Here is a 22,410-nt window from a genome sequence, read left to right as displayed (position 1 = left end):
CTGTCTGTCTGAGATGTCCCACTTAACACCGACACACACACACACACACACACACACACACACACACACACACACTTAACCCACTCAACACCAGCATTGGCTCACGTTCCTCTTTCTTACTCGGTCACATATTCATATAAACACTGCATCTGTGTTACCAGTAACATCTGGTGTTAGGACAGGTTTATTTCCACTTTTACTCTTTTATATTAGATACTAAGTCTTATTTTTGTTATATGCCATATCTCCAGTAATTGTATAGTACAAATTGGCACCAATAACGACCCTGTGGTGCATCCCTAGTAAGAAACACTGGCAGTCAGACACTTTAAACAACTTAAAACCACAAAAAAATGAAAAAATGAAAGCAAAAAGTACCATTATTACCAAAATGGGCAATCACCATAAATATTCACCATGCTGGACTCGTGCACACCGTTCTCCTGAGCAATTAGAGACTATTACTGGTGTGCTTAGTTTTATTATTCTTTAAAAATAATGAAAAAAAGTTGCTTTGCTTGAGTGAAAATATTTTGACAGCTATTGGATGTATTGCCATGAAGTTTGGTACAGACATATTTCAGGTCATTTTAATGACTTGAATCCTCTCACTTTCTATCTGTATAGGCGAGGTAGTGTTATGAAAAGACAGATATTCCTGTGGAGGGAATTATTTAAGCACTTAGAGAAACTACTTTTTTATTCAATAAGAATGAAGTATAAAAACATCAGAAAGTTGATGACTTGTTTTCACTTGGTGAGATTTATTGTTTCTGACACAATTCATGTGCAGATAATTTCCTCTCCTTTATTTGTGGAGCGCTGGTGTTAAGCTTTGAAAAATTGGCTTAAAAAGTCAAATTGCTGCCCGACAGCTGCAGCAGAATGAGTTTTGACGCCGGAGTGAAAATGTGTGCATGCTAAAGAAATTGAAGGGGTCTGCAATGCGACACAAACAAACAATAAACAAGGAACCAAACAAATTGACGCATACACACATACACACACAGCAATCGGCTATGCTGCAATTAGCTTGTTTTAAAGGAAACAAATAACAGTAATTTCAACAGAACAGCATCCATAACAATTCACCCCTGGAGGGGATCAGCTATTTAAACACACAAACACACACACACACACACACACACACCTATTGTCCTAGGTCACTTTTGGGGACATTACAATGACTTACCATAATCCTAACCTTAACAACTGACCCAAAAATCAGTTTTTTCCCAATTGGGGACATGGCTTTTGTCCTCAATTGGACAAGTCATCCCCAATTAACCGGTCTTTAGTCTGGAATTTGTCCCCGAAAGTAGCCTATGACAGACACGCACACACACACACACACTCAAAGATGCACATGCATGCTAACACACACACACACCTCCATTAAATGTACTTGAGAGCAGCAGAGAGGGTCAGCTCAGTGTCTGAGTTATTACGCTACTTTGTTCTGCCTCAGTGGGAAGGCTACACACACACACACGCACACACACACACACACACACACACACACAAACACAAAGAATTATTATCACCCATCAACACTCAAGGTGCAAATATAAAAGGGTTGGTTTGATAATGGATTGAAAGAGATGAATAAAAGAATGGATAAAAAAGATGGATGGATGAATGGAGAATAAAAGTGTCTGGTTGCTGTTTCTTTGCACGTGTGCAGAAGTTTGCAGCTGGCTGCGAGAACTGGCCTCCGTCTCTCCCTCTTCGTACCTCCCCACCTCTCCGTCCATCTATCCATCCCTCCCTCTCTTGTCTGGCTGCACAACAATGGCGTGAAACATCTGCGGCTACCAGGTAATTATGGCTGACTCGTGAGCCAAAACAGCGGGCAGTGCTGTGGCGACGAGCTCCGACACCCCGCAATTAGCCCTGCATCTCCATCTCCCCTCGCTCTGTCTCTCCCTCCATTGACCAGCGTATTATCTCTGTGAAGAGACCTGAGAGACAGAGGAGAGTGGAGAGGGAAAATAGACAGATGAGTGGTCTCAGAGGGCCACGAGTGGTTAGAGATGAGGACAGTCACGCCACCAAAACTGTCCATCTGAACAAATCTTATATTCAAGCCCTCATTTTGACCTTCTTTGGATGGTATTTATCAATAATTTGGTGCAGATGTATCTTCTTTTTGCTACTGTTTAAGTTTTTTTTTCAGTAAAGAGAAAATTAGCAGGGTACTTAGCATGATCAATAATAGCAGTCATGCTTAGGACTCTAAAGGTGTGATCGTTTCATTGACGAAAGCAGCGGGGGATGTTTTTGTTTCTGACTGCAAATTGATCCTCTATCCTTCACCTCATGCAGTTCAGTCTGATTAAACTTTCACTTAATGTCCTGCCAGTTTGATGCACGGCAAGAGCACATTTCTGCAGGTGAAATCAGATACAATTCAGTTGTCAGGTGAACTATTGGAAGTGTAGTTCAGAAGTGACCTTTTAGCACCAAAGATATAAGTGCCACCTCAAAAATATGTGTGGCATCATTGTTTGAAAGATGCTTGAAATGGATAGTGTACAAAGGATGATGTGACAAAATAAAGAATATATTCACAACTACACAGAAAGTGATGCCATGTTCTGGGTCTTAGAGTTAAGACCCAGGTGTGATCTTTAATGATTTTATTCCTCCTAGTTTACCTACAGCATTGGATTTCTTGGCTCATAGAATTTGCATGTTTAATATTTGAGACATTTGTAAGGAAAGTTAGATTGCATTGAATCAATTGGCTGATTACATGGAGGTACATTTTTATACTCAACATGTGTGAACAATGAAAATACATTTCAGGGTTGAGTGATCAAGTGAAATTCACATGCAATTGCCTCTCATTTTACTTGATTATCTTATCTTTGCATCATTCCTGTGTCTTATATAACTATAGCCTGAAAAGTTGTTATAATACACCATGTCATGTTCTGATATTGTGAGCAGAAAACGAGGCTCGTCAGCCATTTGGAAATTCTGTAGTTTAGCAATTCAAATTCTCCATTTAGCGTTTTCCAAACTTTTCCGTGGGGGCAGCTTCCCTCGCCTTCTCACATTTACCATCCACTGTGTCTTCATTATGTGTGTTTGATTGGTAGGTGCATGAGTGTTTGTGTGTGTACACATTTACATGTGTCAGTGTGTGTCTCTGTTAGCTCTTTGTGCAATTGTTTGCTTATGCATGTGCACCCGAGAGTGTATGTGTGTTTCTGACTGCGGGTGCATTTTATGATGTGTACTTTCTTTCTCTTCCTGGTCCAGGAGTCCCCGTCAGGACCCCTAGGCGTCCCTGTGCCCGCCTGCCAAAAACGTCTGCATCTCCTGGACCCCCTCGAGGCAGGGGACAGCCAAATGTCACTTGGACCCTCTACAGAGTGGTGAGAAGAGGACAGGAAGAGGCAAATGGGAGAAGGGGTAGAGAGGAGAAAGGAGGAGAGGGGGAGGAGATGGGGAATAGAATAAGAGGGAAGTTAAAGAGAAGATATGAGGATATGCAGAGTGGCAAGAGAGTTTGAGATGACAGGTAAATTGAGTGAGAAATAGAATCACATTTAATAAGAAGCAAATGTGCACCATAACTGCTATGTCTCAGTGAATGTTTGGCATGTGTTGATATACCTTTCCATTCTCACTCTCTGGTCCAGTAAAGTTTATTTCAGCATTTTATTATGATGTTTTTCATCCTGGGAGTGGAGCTCTGTTCCACTATATTAAATCAGGAAAATGAAAAAAGTATCACCAATAGAGATGGAGTGAATCAGAAGGAGAGGGATGAGTAATGGAGAGAATTTGACAAGAGGAGTTTGGGGAAGAATTAGAAACGTATAAATATGCAGAACACAGCAACAGAGTAGAACCAACTGAACTGCAGGGTCTAATGTTTTAATGCAGATACATCCCATGCAACATGTCAACTGTATATGCACGTGTGTGGAGGTCCAATGTCAGGGAATAAGGTAAAGAATTTAGCACATGTTCACATTAAGAGAATTGAACTGATTGTTTTGCAGTGAGTAGCAAATCTTAACCTTATTCTCTCATTCGTTGGAAATTTGTTTCATATGTAAGGTCAAATTAAAATTATTTAGAGTAATGTTTGCTAAAGTTAGCAAAGAAAGGATGCATAAAAACAACTGATAAGCCCTTTTATTATTTTAAATGTCTGCTAAATATATATTTTTCTCTTGCACATCTACAATCTGCAATCTCCTCGTCCTTGCAAGGAGAGCAAATGCAAGACAAGGACAAGACGTCTCCCTCCCTCTCACACAGAACATCTATTTATACAAGCAACTGAGAGAGATATGAATCTAGTCATTTTTAATAGGAAACACTCGGTTCAAGTGTGCCTGAGTTGTCGTGCTTGTGTGCGAGGGGTATATGAGGTTGATGAACAAATATGAAGGGATAAAAACATGTCTTATTCTGGGTCACAGCTGCTGAGATGAAAACACACACTTGTAAACTTTGCTTAACCCCTATACCCGATGGACCTGCGCACACACCCAGAGTCTACTTTACAAGTCCCCTGAGAGTCCTGTCACACTGGGGGGATGTACAGTATCGAAGTGGGGTGTATGTGGAACACATGAATAGAAACAATAAAACGGCCTTCGTGCTTTTGTTCTCCATCAGATACAACGTGGACATTTCTGAGCTGATTTTGGGTCAAGTCCACAGAAAAAAAGAAATGACAGTTTTAATATCCTGTCTGAAATAATAAGATACAAAACAAACAAAACAAAAACAGAGAGGCTCTCATCCATCTTAATAAAATAATGTGGGTAGCTATCTCATCACGTGCAGGCAAATCATCATAACTGCAGTGTGTTTTTATGCTTTTTGCTCAATTTATTTAAATCCCTTTTGGTCCCCAGATTACAGTGTCTTCAGTGGCTAAAGTAAGTCTGTTAAAATGCTGGAATAATGTTGCATTAGAAAGGCAGGTAACTTAGAATTAGCAGTAAGACATGGTGTGTAATTAAATGAGTTGCCATTCATTTACAATCCAATGCATAATTCAAGCAGCTGTGTGAATGAACTGGCTGTAACTAGTAGCTAGCTCTCCAAACAGCACCTACACTGCAATTATGGATGAGAGATAGGTGTGTGTTTGTGTGTTTGTGTGTGTGTGTGTGTGCGCGTGTGTGTACAACCACAAAGTTAATGGCTGTGTGGATGCGACAGTCTAAATGTGTTCATCTGTAACATTTTATCCTGGTTCACCTCACTCAGCCACTGTAATGCAGCAAACACACACATAAGCTCACAAAGGAAAAAGGGGCGACAGGAGAGAGGAGGAAAAGGACAACACGACATGAAGGGAAGTGAGAAACAGCATGAAGGGAAGTGAGAAAGATGAAGGGGAGAATTATCCGCCAACACTAGCCCATTTTCCAGAGCAGGTAGTTTTCCGAAAACTATGGAACTTTTTTCCCCCACTTTTTAAATTGCAATTTTGCTTCTTTGGCCACAGTCCCACCTCTTAAAAATGTTTAAAAAGTAACTGTGTCTGAGATTTAAGCCTACTCATACCTCACTAGGTGTTTGAACTACTAATGTATTCAACAATGCTGATTGGCAAGGACAAAATACATGTGAATCTTGATAGATGATAAGGTAGATTTTCAGATGAGCAGACGTCTATCAGAAAACATCTCCAGGTTTACTATCAGTAGCCACAAAATAGAAACTTAAATACATCAGTGGAAACAAAACACCTCAGCTACTCCCCAGCTGCTTCTTCTAATACTTCCTCAACCTCCAAATGAAATATCCCAGTTACTAATTTCACTGCTACCTAAGTAACTAACTGACTAACAGACTCAAGCATTCTCCACTGTAGACTCAAGAGATCACATTGATGCTACAGTATAAACTTGCTTAAGTCCTCTAAGTTATCCCATTGATCCACCTCCAGCATCCTTTTTAAAATATGTTTTGAAGTTTTTCACAGATGACATGTTGTCTCCAGACTGGTATATTTCTCCATTGCTTGAAAGCTGCTGCTATTAGACCACTTCTAAATAAGAACAACCTGGGCCCAAATGCACATAGTGACTACAGGTCAATCTCCAACCTAACCTTCCTGAGGAAGATCACTGAGAAGTTTTTATATCAGCAACTAAACTGCTGTCTTACATGTCATATTATGTACAGTATGATAAATTAAAATCTGGCTTCTGCATGTTTTAAAGCACAAAATGATCTTATAAAAGTTAATGACATGAGGACCAGTGACAGTGACAGCAACAATAAAAAAAAAACCCTCAGCTGTAGTACGCTCTGTATTTGACATAATGGATCATGGGATCCTGCTGTAAAGGCTAAGAAGCTGGGTGGGCCAGTCTGGCATGGTCCTCCAGTAAGATTTCATTATCACCCTTGGGGACTTTCACTCCAGCAGACTTCAAATTAGTGTGTGGGGTCCCACAGGGCTCAAACCTGGGTCCTCTTCTATTCTTGATTACATTATCAGCAAATATAACATCAGCTGCCATGATTATGCCCATAACAAACAGCTTCTTATCCACTGATGACTTCTAACACATACACTCCTTAGTCAGCTGCTTGAAAGAAATCAACCACTGGATGGCAGCAAACTTCCTTCCGCTGAACAAGGAGAACTCAGATTTTGGTTGTGGGTGTTAAACCTCAGAGACAGCTGGTGTGCAAGTATCTGGAGTCCATATCACTGTAAACATGTTCAAATTAAAATCTTAGAAGAAAGCATGGATTGGTGAACACAGCTTAAAGGAAAACACCAGCAATACTCCATACTCCAGAATCAGAAGCTTTCTTTCCCAGTCTGACTCAGAGAAACTCATGCATGCTTTTGTCATGAGCAGGCTAGATTATTGCATTTATCTGTTTATGAGTCCTCCATGCAAAACAACCCATAGATTAAAGTTTATCCAGAACACCATATAACTCCTGGGCCTTTACAAAGCACTTACCAATCTGGCTCCACAGTACATCTCAGACAAGATCTCTCTGGTCACAAGGTGGAAATCTCCTTAATGTACATAGAGCCCTTTCAATTTGGTGAGATTCAGTATTTATGCACGTAAAGAATAGTTTGTCTGCTTGTCTTAGACTTGCTCCAATACTGTTCTTCCAAAACCAACCTTAATATATTCCTCTTCACTCAAGTATTTTCTTAAATGAACACACCATATTTGTACCATGTGTGTGTTTTCATGTGTACAGTATGTACGCATGGATGTTTTTTTATTAAAAAGCACTTTGAACTGCTCGTATATGAGATGGTGCTATACAAGTCAATTTGAAATGAAAACTTTGAAATTTCCCGAGCTATGGGTTATGAGAGGCCAGCTTAGCTAGAGACTCTATGGATTGTATGTTGTCCCAGTGACAAGCCCTGATCATGACAAAATGACTATCACGTGCATTTCATGATGTGATACCATACAGAAGTTCATTGGGGAAATATTTTCTCTTGACCTTTCAACAGAAAATCAGAGCTTTTAGCTCCAAACTGAAAATAATTTAAAGCATCTAGCTGATACTTTCCCCCCCTCCTGAATGGCTTACAAAGAAAATCCTGTAAATACCAACAAGGGACAGCAATGTGATTACAAGCACTGACAATGAGAGTAGTGTTTTTTCCCCTTGGGTGACAGTAAAAGTTAATAAAATCATTCCAGACTGTGACTGGAATAGCATCACCTACAGACCTCACACACTTTAATCCTCATTCAGTGACAAAACATTTGTCTCTGCTAATAAATGCTTGAAATGTGTTTTGGAATTTAGTTAATGAGCAATTTGAATATAGTTTATGTTCATGAGAAACTGCACAGTTGATTACAGTGTACAAAGTACCTCTTTTCAGCTTTTTTCCCCCCTCAGCTATTATTAAAAGAGGGACAGAGTGGGATCATCATTAGATGTTCACTTAGCTCCCCCTTGTGGTTATACTCTGGAGCTACACCTCAGTTACCGTTTGTCAAAAATACCCAAGAGTACCACTAAAACAGAATTAATGTTGTGCTGCTTCAAAGATTTTGGAAATAATTATGCATCGAGAAAATGTCGCCATCGAGGTGAAACCAGAGTAGCAATACACCACTTGATAGTGTCCTCATATGACCTATTTATGAGCTGACCCAGTGACACTGAAATATGGACTAACTCATGATTGCATATTTGTGGTCACATTAAGATAGAAAGGCAAAGAGGAAAGGAAGAAGTCACTCTGGGAAATAGGAAAATGCTTTTCTTAAAATTAAACTTTAATATATGCAAAAGTTCAAACTGCCATCTTGAAATATCAGCATTTTATCACCTGAGAACAGAAATAAATGTGTAAAATGAATTTGTATAATTAACAAAAGGTAAAATAAATGTGTACAATATAAAGTTTAAAGGGTTGCATATTAACATAATCGTAGGCTATATGTGTGTAAATGTTGTGCTAGTAAAATTTGATTGCTTTCAAGATACTGGTCGTTTATGTGCTCTACAAAGTTGTACATCATTTAGACTGAGCATAAAACATAATAAGTACATTTTTATTTAAAAAAAAAGTACACAATATAAAAAGTAAATATTACTATGAGTAAAGAAGAAACTGTAATGTGACGTAACCGACCAGCGGCCGCAGTCCAAACCTGTTTTTAAGGACCCTTAGAAGAGCACTACGCAGGGCAGATGATCAACTTTTATCAAGGTATTGTTGAGTTAATAATAAATAAGTACTGTTTTGTTGTTTTAAGAGTCAAAGCACTGTTATATATATAACTCTGTTAATTATAAAGACATAAAGTATTGTTTTAATCACTAATTCACAAATGTAGGGGTGGACTCATAGAGATTTGGTACTCGGCCCTGACCAAAACAGGAAGTTTTCGGAGTTTGTAGGGTTAGCTAACTAGCCTGCGGTCTACACACGCAAATTTGAGTAGTTTCGCAAATATTTTAATCGTGTTGACAGTTTATCATTGTCACACCCGACTGCGGATGTTTGCAGCTGCACTTGTGAGTTGTTGAATTCGTGTGTTTATCTTTCTGTTTAGTGACATTAACTCTGAAGTCCAAATTTTGAAGATTAGCCGGACAGCTAGGTAGCGAGCTAACCCTAGCTTAGCCTGGATACATTGCTGCTATGATTGGTTTCTGTCTGCATGCTCGGCTTTGAGGTGCTGTGTCTTGTACCTAGCTAACCAGGCAGCACCGTAACATGAAGTCATGGAGGAGCGAAAGCTGAAGAGAAAGAGTCCCAGGTCCTCTACCAACGCAGCGGCTCCGACGGGCGGCTCTGGCCGGAAGAGCAGCGCTGCCTCCGGGGGAAGACACGTCGGATACAGCCACAACACGGGGACTCACTCCAGCCAGAAGAGCAAGAATAGGAGGTGACAGCTAATGTATCATGTATAGTATAGGAGATATAGAGTTAGAATTCATCCTCCGGTGCTTTAATCACTGTTTTGTGTGTCTTTTATTCCAGGGGAGCTAAACCCAGGTATCAGCTGGGTGCGGGTGGGAAGGCCAGTCAGAGCCAGGGACAGGCAGCACCCATCATCCAGCACTCCTTTTTAACTGATGTCTCAGATGTACAGGAGATGGAGAATGGCCTCCTCGGCCTCCTCAATGACTTCCACTCAGGGAAACTCCAAGCTTTTGGTAATTTAGACACTTCACCAGAGCAGGCACACACCCTCAAATGTTAGAGATGAAAACAAGCATATATATTCTCTATATTGTGTCTTTTGGGAAAGCTTTATCATCTCAGATGTTGTGCAAGTGAAAAGAAAAACAACTGCAATAAATGTATAAATAAGCCACTATCTCTTCATTTTTAAAAATGTATTATTGTCCTATTTGTCTCAGGTAACGAGTGCTCCATTGGCCAGATGGAGCATGTGAGAGAGATGCAGGAGAAGTTGGCACGTTTGCACTTTGATCTCTATGGTGAGGTGGATGAAATGCCTGAAGACCAGAGAAAAATGGCCCGTGACACCAATATGGACAAGTTACTTCTTAATGTAAGACATAGCAATATGTCTTTAGCCTTTTTATATATATTTTTTGACTTATTTTTGACGTATTGTGTTCATAATGCTGTTTATTGATGTGTTGTTATTCAACATCCCAGTGAGGATTTAGCTGCTTACCCCGTTTGTAAGCTTTAAACTCTTAAAGAGTTTAGTCGGCTGCGGATTGAAGGTGCTTTACAGTGAACTAAGATTGCAGCACAACCTGCTGACGTGTACACTTACATAAAAATGTTCTGTTTCTTCACAGCTGGAGGAGCTCAGTTCTTCGATGTATCCTTTTGGCAGTTACCAGTTTTCTGACATCATCATATTTTGCATAAGTTGCTACAAAAAACTAGTTAAATGTTTTAAAATGAATGTTACATTAATACACATTTTATCCAGGCAATACATCTTATTTGAAAAACTTTATATGTGTAGCTGTTTTTCTCCTGAACTCTACTTCTCCAGTCAGAAACTGAATCTAGCAGACAGCCAGGAGATCCCAAGGACTGCCAGCATGTGAAATTCTCCTTTCCTCTCCTTCTCTTCTCAACCACATCTTGACTCAACTATTTGTTTTACACCACCCGGAGAGACTGCAATAGAGAAGTAGAGTTGGAGCAAAGTCGTCGGCACTATTTTGAAAAAAGTATTTTGAAATGATATCAAAGCTGTTCACCAGCGTTCCCTGTCTGTACAGGGTGGAGTGGATGTATTATTAGATGCACTGACTTATTTTTAACAGAGTATACCAGCTGTGTGCGCTAAATGCAGTTGCTGATATTGAGAAGAAAATGGTACCAGTCTTATATTACTAAACACCAATATTATAATCCACTCATTGATGTATGGTCTAATTTTATCACCCTGTCTGATGTATCAGACACAGCATAATATATTTTATCTACGGTCAATGTTCTATATAGAGAGTTTTCGACACATAAGACTGTAGGCTGCATTCCCATCGTGGTCAGTTTTTAATAACCAAAGTGATATTTTGGCCAGCAGTTGATTAATTCACAAGTGTTCACTGTTTCACTTGTGAACTGATGTCAGACTTTTAACAGTTATTAGATTTAAGCTCATTCTTTTGCACTTTTGTCAATCGTTGTCTTTGAAGACACAATTTAAAGCCCCAGAGCTAAACTAATAAGAACATATAGATGGAGGGATAATTACTTATCACTACAGAGCTTTAAAAATTAGTTTGAATTTTAGCTGTTAGGAAAAACCTAAACATATTTCCTGATTATATTAATGCAAAATGATATTTAAATGCACAGTAGATTCTGACCAAACTGTGCTGTGACCCCAGTTTGAGAGAGTGAATGAGAGTTGCCTGATAATCACCTCCAACACATTGTTCGGTGTTGAATACATTTGCACATATCCATGCCACATGCAAAACACATCGTCACTGTGGCTGCAAAAGACTGAGTAATCCAAATGTCGACGTCACGACCATGCCTTAATTCCTAATTTAATCATTTTTGCCTTATTTGTTTTAACCTTTTAAGTGACTTCCATAAAGCATGTTGATTTTAGTTTTTGGGTTCTCCGAGCACAGGAAAAAAATAATCATTTTTATGCTGTTTTGATTGTAAATCTTATCCTATTTTCACATCTTATTTTAACCAGTGTTGTTGGGGGGTTGGGGTGTAATGATTGTTTATTGAGGCGTTTTACAGTTTGAACTGTTTGGTGATTTTTATTTTTATTTACTTATTAATAAATGTGTTGTCTGGATCTAGTGACTACAGTTTTTGAAACTATTCAGAAGCAAAAGATTCTTACAAAGTTTGTCAGTATGCCACACTCCTACAAAAAAGAAAAAATTGAATTGAAGGACACACATTTTTCAAGCGTGTCTGAAAACAATAGTCAGGTGTCCATACGAACAGTGAAAGGTTTTACTCACTGTAATCATTCCTGTTGTTCATATTGGCTATTAAAAGATCCCTTTCAAATGTGCTTTCAAAGAAAATGATGAAGGCCAAAACCCACACCGTCATTTAGTGCAAAAAAAGTTGATATTCAGTTCAGTTGCTTTTATTGTCCCCTAAGGGAAACTTGACTTGCAGACAGCTTAAAAAATAAACAACTATCAAAAACGTAATTGCATGTAAAATCAAGACAGACAAATCACAAGCAACAATCAAGTCTGGCTGAATTGAAACCACTAAGAAAAGATATGAGGCTTCAGCAGTCTGAGTTAGTCATATCAAATGGATATCTGCCACATTTACAGTCTTTAGCATCAAATTCCCTCTTTGTGTTTCCTTGGACAGTGTTGAGCTGTGGTGGAAGTACTGTATAGTAACAAAAAGAGGGACTTTAGCACTAAAAAGACTGTAATGTTGACACATATCTACTTGATTTGACTCATTTGGACAGCTTGGAAGCTTCATATTACATTTGTGCACAGTAAGATGCATTATGTAGGGATGTTCAAATGGTCAGTATGAACATTAGGAATGATAACCGCAAGAAAAACACGTTTCAGTGTTCATTTGGGCACCTGACTGTTATTTTAGGACAGAATGTGAACTTGTCCTTTAAACACCTTGTTAATTATTTATACGCAGAAGGGACAGGATGGGCTGTGTGAAGGAATGTGCTCATCCTTGTGTTGATGCGTCTCTAAGGTTACTGGGAGCACAGTGGCAGCTTGTGGGCATTTACTAAACTCAGAGCTAAATTTGAGTTCAAATGGCGCTTCACCCATTCAGTCAGTACTAAGCGCTTTTTTGGAAGAGGGTTATCTGCGGTGAAACGATGGAGACGAGCCTCAAATCGACTCCGCACTCGGTGAAGCGGTGGCAGCTCAGCGGGACAGACTACGAAGCTCGCAGCCTCCAAACCCGCTTCAGCTGCTGGACTCCTCTGAACAACAAGACGGGAAACCTGCAGGTCAGAGAAGCAAAACACCTGGAACCAAACTCAACCCAAATATCAGACTTTTTAACACCGAATTGAGGTTATGATAACATGATAAAGCATAAAATACATGAACACACAAATATGATATAACAAACACATAAACACTTCGGCATAGGTTAATTGGATAAAAAAAACTTGGTTGGCCAGGTGTAAAGAGATGGAAATTCCCTTTTTAAGTGCACGCAGGGTAAGTCACATTTCAACTTAATGTAGTGGTGCCAAAAGTAAAGGAAATGTGTTTCTTACTAAAACTGAATGATTAAATCTCAAACCTACATTGCCTTCATGTAAATAAGGAATAAATTACATGTGTTTCCTTGAAATGAATGAAAAAAACAAATAACATAACATAGTTATGTGTAAATGTTACCTTTCAACACTGTAATGTCAGGAAAAGCTGTCAAAAGTTGGACTTAAAATTCACAACATTTTTCTAATTGTGTTGAAAGATTGTGTTCCTTTATGTGTTAATATAGCATCCATATATGCCATAGATGTCTACACTGAATATAATAAAACAATTACATTTCATAATGGGTTAAAGATAAAGGATTTAACCAGAGAGACTGAAGACGTGTGTCCTGAATAAAGGAGAATTTGAAAAAAAGAAAAAAGATTTTACACCAGCAGCCAGTTTCCCTGTAAAAACACACAGAACATCAGAATGGCAGTGCTTCTAAGGCACAATTTCCCTCAGTTATACCTGATGCTTTTTCAGCCATTCTTTCACCATTATTCTTATCTTATATGTTGTTTTTTTAATAAAAAATCTCTCCATTCCTGTGATTTTCATCAGTGTTTTGGAAGCCACTTTGTAGCTTTTGGCAGACAAGTGAGACTGTCACTGATTGCCTGCAGTTTGTTGGTGTCCTGTCCCCATTTACTCCCAGTTATTTGAGGAGAGGATCGGCCTTGTGCTCCACTGGTTTGACCTGTGGACGGACAGACAGAGGAAACACCTGCTGCACACTCTGCTCACACGCTGCGCCAACTCACAGCTCAAGTACAGTCTTCATTTACCTCTTTGATGTGGATTCGTGTCATGAAAAGGGAAAAAAAAGGTTTTTAAGAGAGGATTGAAATTCAAATACTTTCACCATCTGACTACAGGTACTGCAGGGATTTGCTGATTCAGGCACTTCCAGTGACTCAAGTGGACTTCACGGCAGTGCTGCCACGCTTCCTGTCTCTGTATGTGATGTCATTCCTGTCTCCTCGTGACCTCTGCTCTGCTGCTCAAGTCAGCTGGCACTGGAAGGTCCTGGCTGAACAGGTGAGAAGCCCATAAAAAGAAAGGTTTTTATGTTTCACTGAGTTTTATAAACTCCTTCATCTCTTCTGACCCACTTCTCCTCCCGACCTTCAGGACTGTCTCTGGGCAGGCCGCTGTACCCGAAGAGGCTGGTTTCTTCCATACACTCCTGGAGAAAGAGAGTTGGGAGCGTGGAAGAACCACTATGTCTCCTGCGTGTCCACTCTGGACTGGCTCACTCCTCGGGAGGCAGCGGAGTGGTACGGCACCCTCAACCAGCAAAGCAGCGGGATAACAGAAGAAGAGGAAGAGAGAAGGAAGGAGAGGAGGATCAGGCAGATGATCAGAGAGAAACTTCAGGAGGAGAAGAGTAAGTGGAAAATAAAGAAATATTTGAACCTGAAGGTGCTTGAAAAATATTCTGTAAAACATTTTATTGACGTGATCAAATAGATAAAAGTTTTGAGAGAGCCTGGCTTAAAATACAGCTGATTCTCAAATTCTTTCACTGACTGGCGTTTACGTCTCTTCCTCATTTGCAGGAACATCCATGAGAACCAGGAGAGCCTGGGGCAGCTACACAAAGCCTGGAGAAGCCAGAGGTAGATGTTCCCAGACAGGGACGCCCACTTCTGGGATAACATTCAGCTCATGGCCCTCCCTTTCCTGGCCTCCGAGGACTGTTGAGTCTCCCAGTCTCTGTCTTAGCCTGGACCAGGGACAGTCAGTAACTGCAGCCCAGAGCCTGGAGAGAGTCCATACCACCCAGCCTAGCAGGTCATTGTCTACACACTCACTTACCTTCAATGATATCAGCTACCTGTGTTAGAATTAAAAGATATAAAACACCTGTGTAATATAATGAAAGGCTTTTTTGAGACTATATTTGACCTATTAATGTACTGACACAGTGATTTGAACCATATATCTCCTTGCAGTGAAAGGCTGAACAAAGCCAGTGGAGCTCTGTCCGCCTTCACCTACAGACCTGCACCCCGAAACACCGCCTCTTCCATCCATCGCAGCAATCCTCTCTTTTTATTGCTGGTCTCCAACAGAATTCCTGCCTATGAGGTGAGTATCATCAGTCAGTCAGCCCATTTATTCAGTAGATGAAGAAAACACTGTGAATATGGAAATAAAAGAAGAAGAAAAAAGACAAATAATATCTCTCTGTCTGCTGTTTCTCTTTCGCTCCCCTCACGCTCAATCTAGTTGGTGCTGAGTGGCGTCAAGGCAGGAGTGATTGTAGTTCTGTATGACCACAGAGGGACTCTCTCAGCTCTCTTAGCCCAGGTGGAGAGGGCTGTTTTTGGGCAGCGAGCGCAGAGGCTGGGCCTGTTAGCTCCGGGAGGAACAGAGGAAATCCATCTGCTTCACAGTGAGAATTAACATCTGTGTATCTTAATGTGCGAAAACACTGCCAGGGTTAGTTCCAGTCCAACTGGAGCCTCCAGTGCTAGAAGATTATCTCTCAGGGTGCAGGGAATCACATCTGTTAAATTCATTTCATGGGTTATTGTAATGTGATAATACTTATAGTGGGTTTTATAGTCCGTTTCTATCCCTTTGTCCCTGTAGACTACAAATTCACCTTAGACTAATTATCAAAATATAACATTAATTTTACATTGTTTGAATTCGCTACACTTCAGATCAGTGAGCTGTGGTTTTTATCGGATTTTTCCTTTATTTAAACAATGTTTATGTAACAAATTTAAAACATTTCCTAATCTTTAAGATCACAATCTGATAGACTCAATAACTTAACACGTGCACAGAAACATTTTTGGTGTTTCTTTACTTATTAGAAAGTATATTTTACTGGAAAATTCTGTATTTCAAGTTTATCTCCTGCTATGAGGTTTTTACAAGTATGTCAAGTAAAGATGTCAAATAGCTACAATAGATTGCTTAGATCAGATCTGTGAAATGTATATCTTGATTTCATATTTTAAGTAAATTAAAGGATCACATGGTTGTCTGTGATTTGAGAAAATGCTCTGATCCCTTATTGGTTAATTCTGAAGTTAGTTTTTTTATTTTAGGAATTTTTAGGCTGTTAATCTAATTTTTTTCTTTATGCTGCAGGTTGTAGCCTATCTGAGCGCACTCTGCCGACCCCTGACCACAGAGAATTCTGGGAAAAACTGTGCGGCTGGGTGGCACCAACCGAGGAAGGAGGAGGTGTTGACATCTTCTCACCGCTGGCAGCATCAGGTGGGTGGACACTCGCGTTGTCTACTTCTCGGTAATCTATATTTCCATCAGTGTTTCTGGATCTAATTGCCTCCCTGCCTCTCGCTCTCCCACAGCCTCAGGAGTGGCTCTCATCCAGACTCTCTCTGCTCTTACTGGTCTCAAGGTTTGGGCGCCAACGGGTCTTGCCACTGGAAGTTTTCAGAATAGTGAGTCACCCTTTGCACAACGCTTTCACTCAACTATGAAACTTCAACTGACAAGTTTTTCCGAGACCCAAGCCTCAGAATATGCTCTTTTGTGACCTCAAAACCCACTAACACCCCCAAAAAATGTGTGAGCCAGCAGGGCGCCTGATGAGTCTCTGGGATCTATTTTATTAAAGCACTTATTGTCGCCACAAGAAACATACTTACTCTCTTTAACCTTTGCCCTCCCACAGTCATGAGCGAGTGGTCTGACGGCAGTTTGTGCGCCGAGCTCTCAAACCAGCAACTGGCAGTCCCGGCGCACCAGTATGTGTGTGAGAGCATACTGCAGGGCTGGTGCAGACAGGCTCAGTGGATGGAGGAGGCTCTGGTGGAGCTGAGGGGCCGACTGGGGCCACAGCTACAGCAGGTCAGCCTCGTGGCCAGGGGCCGAGCTCTTGGTGGGTCCCACGCACATGTAGATGCACATACATCTGTGAATACCCTTTCTCCTATAAAGAGTTGATATTTTCATAGGTCAGTTTTTGTGGGAGAAAGTCTGTCTTGAGGACCTGTGTTTGTCAAAAGACCTAAGTGTGGCTCTGACTGAAGGACTCACTGCTCTCACCAGAGAGGAAGAGGTGAGGAAGACTGTAAAGAGTGTATTTTCTAATACACAAGTACCATAGAACAATAATTGATATGATCTAAATTTGCATCATTAGCCTGTAGATCCATGTATGCGTGTCTCTATTTTTCAGGCCCGACCATTGGAGTTTCTCGCCATCTTCCTGACAAGATGGAGTGAGCAGAAGGAGGGAGGAGAGAGTAGTGGAGAGAAAAAGTGGACAAACGAAGGAGTAGATGATTTCTCATCAGCCCCACATAGCTCACAGATATGCATGATGCCTGAACAACCACGGGTGCGTGTGCTTTGAATTTTTTCCATCAGAGAAAGATAACGAAGAACACTTTCTCATCTGTACAGCCAAACTACTTTCCTTCTCCTTTTAGATGATGTTAGATTGGAGAGGCGTAGCAGCCAGAGAGCTGCACCACAGCGAGTGTCTTTATCTAAGCAGGCTGAACGCTGTGCTAAAGGTAAGCTTTTTGTTTTTGAACTTACTAAATTTCTCACTCGGGAGCTGTAATACCTCCATCATGTGTTTAGCTGCTGAGAAGCCAAATATTTCCTCTCACTTAATGAATATAAAGTGTGGAAAACATCCACTGAGCATTGATGCAGCTCGATCAGATAGGAACTCAGTCCAGTCAGCAAACTATAGGGAGTATCATATAACTATTCAAATGAGGTGTTTTAGATATAAAATGCTGATTCTGCAGCTGCATGGTCTATTACTTGTTCCCACTTTATTCAGAAACCGATTCTGGAAGAATATTGATGCGTTTCCAGCTCAGCAAGTGGTGTGGTGGTGGTGTTTAAGTGCAGAAAGGGTTCACGTTGATGACTGAGGGATGACACAAACTGTAAGTATTATAAACTATAAATATATTACTGATGTCTGTCCCTCCTCTGTGCTGAAGGTGTACCAGGAGCCTCTCACAGCATCTCTGAATTCCAACAGAGCCATTCTCAGCTACGCTGACATTCAGATCATCCTCAGCCCTGTCTCACAAATACTGGAGCTCAACAGGTACACACAAACACCAAATATACACACATTTATATGATGCTGTGTCTGCATCTGCTTGTGTTGACATTACATGATAGATGTGTGTGTGTGTGTGTGCTGCAGAGTGTTTCAGGCAGATCTACAGGCCAGGCTGCAGCAGTGGGGTGCAGAGCAGTGTATAGGAGACGTGTGTGTAAAGCTGTGCTCAAATCTCAGAGTCTACACCAACTATTTTAACAACTACACCACTGCTCTCTCCACCATTGACAAGGTAGAGTCAAACAACGTGTTTTGTCCATCATTTACGCTAGAGGCACCTCAAGCTATCCAGCTGAAGGAGATCTACTTATTTACAGCTCTTTAAAAATGCATTTAGTCTGTTTTCTTTTCAGGTTAGTAGAGATAGACAGGAAACAGGAGGCAGATAGAGGGGGGAATGACATGCAGGATAAGACCGCTCAGTGCGGGATTCCAACCGGGGTCGCCTGCAGTGAGGACTGTAGCCTCAACACATGGGGCGGGTGCTCTACTCCCTGAGCTATGCTCAACCCGCATTTAGTCTGTTTTAACTGATAATGATGGTGTAACATAGACTTTGGTGTATCCTGTGTTAGTAAAGAATGTGTGTATGTCAGTGCAGAGAGAAGAAACCTGCCTTTCGAGCTTTCCTGAAGACCGCAGACAGAACTCTTGCAACACACATGCTGAGGTAACATCCAGATAAGCACTCATGCTCACACCTTTCATAACCATATTAGACTGAATCATGACATGTGTGTATATGTGTGTGTTTGTGAAGCCTACAGGAGCTGCTGCTGTGTCCAGTCTGGAGAATACAAGAGTATGTGACTCTGCTACAAGCTCTGACATTACACACACACCCCGCTCACCCCGACCACACACACCTCTCCTCCGCCCTCAACACACTGCAACGATGCAGAGGATTTATACACAAGGTATGACTTTATGATTTAAAAATGCAGCGTGTATCATTATGTCATATTATTTACTGTAACAACATGATTGAGATAATTATTTTTCCAGCCGCCTCTCAGTTGTTCCACTAGCTCTGTTTTTCCAGTCTTTTAAGTATCTTTGTTACAGTTGTGCAAACTAATACTTAAACTAAATTGGAGCGGAGAAGTGCACTCAACTGCTATTACCCAGAGACAAAGACTGTGCCTCTTTTTGTTTTAAATTTAAGACACTCACTCTTTCTTCTTTTTCAGTTAAAGAGTAACTCAGAAAGAGACAAATTGATGGAGGAAACACAGCAGATGATCCAAGGTTGTCCGGTAAAAACGCAGCTCCCTCTTTCACTCTCAAATATTATGGAAAGCTCCCAATCTTCTTCTTATATTAATATATCTCATGTTTTGTATGTGTGCAGAACCTCAGCGAAGGAAACAGGCAGCTAATAATGACTCAGGATGCTGCTTTGCTCAGGAGCCCTGATCAACATATCCCAGACTCTCTCAGGTAACAGCATCGTTATTCCTCTGAGTTTGATTTAGGTTCAGACTGATGACTTCAAGGAGTTCAAGTCATCTGAATGATCCATACAGAACCAGCAAAAAATGTCTTTCACATATGTGTGTTTAAAGAGGATATATTATGCTTTTTATGGCTCTGTTATTTATGATGTTGGATATCGATGTTAAACAGGGTCAAAGTGCCAAAACTTGAGGTTAAATAATGAAGACATGCTCATTGCAAGTCTCAAGCTCAGCAATCAGCCTGCTCTGAATGCTTTGATTTGCAATTTCTTTTCTACCATGCTGACAAGCTGACATCAGATTGGCACACATGCTCATAAATGGCCTATTTGAGACAGAGGATGAACTGACTGGCTGCATAAGGGCCAGTTTGAGATAAATAAGGAGTTTTGTTTTAACAGTGAATCATACAACAATTTCCCAGTAGTGCCCCATAAATACAGACTTGGAAATGTGCAGATATTTCCCCTTTAAAACCTACCCAGTCACGTAAGAGTTAGTCATCTTCTTAACCTCTTATCTATCTTAACCTTTTAATCACTGATTGTGTAACTTTTTTTTTCTTTTTTAATTCTATTGGAGATCACATTAGTTTAAGGTTACCAAAGCTGTCATGCTGAATATTACAGCATGCGTTATGCCCCAGTCTAGGGGTGCCTAGGACATAACGTGAATAGGCCCCATCTTCCCCACATCCCAAGTAGCCACGAGCAAAATTGGGTTGTATATAAGGAAGATTTATTTACACAAATATATAAATGAACCTATAAATATAAATAAGACTGAGTTATTAATCTTCAGGGTGGAATAAGGCCAACATAACAAATAAAACAATCCTGCAGCCAACCACAGGCCAGGGCACAACCCCTTCCGCCAATCGTCTTCGTCATGGCACACACCTATCTGCATGTAAAAAAAATCACAACAAAAAGACACAGGGCTCACAAACAGCAGACCGAAACAAATGACCAGCCATAACAACCCCACACCCAATAATTAAACATACTCCTAAATGTTTAATTTCTACGGATCTGAAGATCTGGCTATCACATTTTCTGTACCCTTCATATGATGAATCTGCAGATTAAAATCCTGCAGGAGAGACCAGCGCATGATCTGTGTACACTTGGACAGGCTGCGAACTGGATCCGAGATAAACCTCAAAATACTGCAAAGCTTCCTTCTCGATAGTGCTATAATTAAGCTGGTGCTTATTAAACTTTCTTGAGAAGTAACAGACAGAATGGTCAATAGCCTGATCGTCGTCCTGCAAGAGCACAGCACCTGTGCTGCACGCGCCGGCATCAACCTCTGAAGGGTCGCGTAAAGGCTGATTTATACTTCTGTGTCGGAACGACGGCGTACCAACGCAGAGCTTTCTGCGTCGACGTACGCCGTAGCCTGACGTGCGCCTCCTAAAAAGAGACTCGAAGGCAGCCCGACAAGCGGGGGACCAAAAAAGGGTTTCAAGGGACTTGAGAGGAGCCACCACATCAGGAACGTTTCGACAGAAACCACGATAATACCCAGAAAGCGGAGCAGCGCTTTGAGGGTAAATATACAATCCTATCTAAGTGAAAATGCCCTAAGAAAACAAAAGACAAAAACGTACCTCCTAACTAATTAAACAAGAGAAATAAGATTAATAAAACTGGCAGTTCACCCTTACTACTCAAAAGAAACTATCAAAACTATGTCTACTCAAAACAAGGTTCGGACAGAACCTTTCTTATGTACAGTCTATGGACAGAACAGAAGTATGGCCGGTTGGGAGAGGAGGAGGACGGGGAAATGCCTGTTGCCGCCAAACGGCCGCCATCTTGGCTGTTTTATATCAAGTGCCTCCTGGCTGCAGCCAACCACAGGCCAGGGCACGAACCCCTTCCGCCAATCGTGGTCGCATCATGGCACACACCTATCTGCATGTAAAAAATAAATAAATAAATACAAAAAGACACAGGGCCACAAACGCACACACACAGCAGACCGAAACAAATGACCACAGTCATAGCACATGCAATTGCCATTTAATGATGTGGTGCAACCAAAGAATACATGAACTTTTGACTCAATATGTCACAGTATAAAATATAATGATGTGGCTTAAATGAAGAGCTGGAACAAGCTACAACTTTAAAGCTGGATGATAAATAGTTGAATAATGAGACAGATATATTTACTTTGCATTTAAAAAATAAGCACAATTTTGCAACGTGGGCCTGTTTTTTGTGTTATTGATGCATTATTAACATATCTAATCAAATGATCTGCCCTCTGTTTCTGTGATTGTGTGATTAGGACCTATGAGCATGTGTCCGATGTGGGCATGTTCCTGTTTAATGATGCTTTGGTGCTGACACAGCGGAGAGTGCTGCACACACCTTTTACCCTTGCTCACCGCAGCACACACACCTTCCTCGCCTCTGTGGACCTCGCCAGCCTGACTTTCAGAGAGATCACACACACACGCTGTGAGTTGAAAGAAGCAATTTTTCAGTGATCTGTTTACATAGTCTATGGTCTTCTTTGATTAGTTATTTCTTACTTTCTGCCTCTGTAGATGTGTGTCATGCCTTTGTCCTGGAGGGGCCTTGTCGTTCTTGGGTTTGTGCCACAGAGAGAGGTGAAGAGAGATCGCACTTCCTGTCCGTGCTGAGTTCAGCTATAAAAACAGCTCTGAAAGGACATCAGTGA

General features: G+C 40.8%; 2 protein-coding genes across 3 annotated transcripts in view; both read left to right on the top strand.

Moving 5' to 3' along the window:
• The window catches only part of ccdc28a (coiled-coil domain containing 28A), a 114,925-nt gene extending 103,172 nt beyond the window's left edge, over window positions 1-11,753 (top strand). Inside the window, exons 3-8 of one of the 2 annotated variants that reach the window (XM_053314729.1) lie at window positions 3,268-3,383; window positions 9,188-9,380; window positions 9,476-9,651; window positions 9,859-10,013; window positions 10,273-10,295; window positions 10,476-11,753. In XM_053314729.1, the coding sequence (XP_053170704.1) occupies window positions 9,217-9,380; window positions 9,476-9,651; window positions 9,859-10,013; window positions 10,273-10,295; window positions 10,476-10,530 (573 nt within the window). In that variant the 5' untranslated portion in view covers window positions 3,268-3,383; window positions 9,188-9,216 and the 3' untranslated portion in view covers window positions 10,531-11,753. Of the gene's footprint in view, window positions 1-3,267; window positions 3,384-8,690; window positions 9,007-9,187; window positions 9,381-9,475; window positions 9,652-9,858; window positions 10,014-10,272; window positions 10,296-10,475 lie in introns of those variants that run through there. The other variant, XM_053314728.1, reaches the window with a different exon arrangement.
• Window positions 11,754-12,782: 1,029 nt separating this feature from the next.
• On the top strand, window positions 12,783-22,410 carry LOC128354018 (epithelial cell-transforming sequence 2 oncogene-like). Its single transcript, XM_053314265.1, has 21 exons — window positions 12,783-12,917; window positions 13,838-13,950; window positions 14,058-14,220; window positions 14,314-14,569; window positions 14,742-14,922; window positions 15,138-15,273; window positions 15,415-15,580; window positions 16,291-16,419; window positions 16,515-16,607; window positions 16,841-17,047; window positions 17,124-17,227; window positions 17,348-17,509; window positions 17,601-17,687; window positions 18,132-18,241; window positions 18,344-18,491; window positions 18,856-18,929; window positions 19,020-19,176; window positions 19,450-19,515; window positions 19,611-19,699; window positions 22,015-22,187; window positions 22,277-22,410. Exons 1-21 carry the CDS (start codon window positions 12,783-12,785, stop codon window positions 22,408-22,410), a joined length of 2,883 nt encoding a protein of 960 aa, XP_053170240.1.

This window comes from Scomber japonicus, chromosome 24 (assembly GCF_027409825.1).
Source record: "Scomber japonicus isolate fScoJap1 chromosome 24, fScoJap1.pri, whole genome shotgun sequence".
Taxonomy (NCBI): Eukaryota; Metazoa; Chordata; class Actinopteri; order Scombriformes; family Scombridae; genus Scomber; species Scomber japonicus.
The sequence above is the reverse complement of the archived record's forward strand: the minus strand, read 5'-3'. Positions and strand labels throughout refer to the sequence as shown.

Excerpts from the sequence above, each read along its gene's own strand:
- LOC128354018 (XM_053314265.1), top strand. The coding sequence starts at position 12,783 with ATGGAGACGAGCCTCAAATCGACTCCGCACTCGGTGAAGCGGTGGCAG. Across the intron at positions 15,581-16,290 it reads GGAAATCCATCTGCTTCACA|GTTGTAGCCTATCTGAGCGC; the intron begins GTGAGAATTAAC and ends TTTATGCTGCAG. Across the intron at positions 19,700-22,014 it reads CATATCCCAGACTCTCTCAG|GACCTATGAGCATGTGTCCG; the intron begins GTAACAGCATCG and ends TTGTGTGATTAG.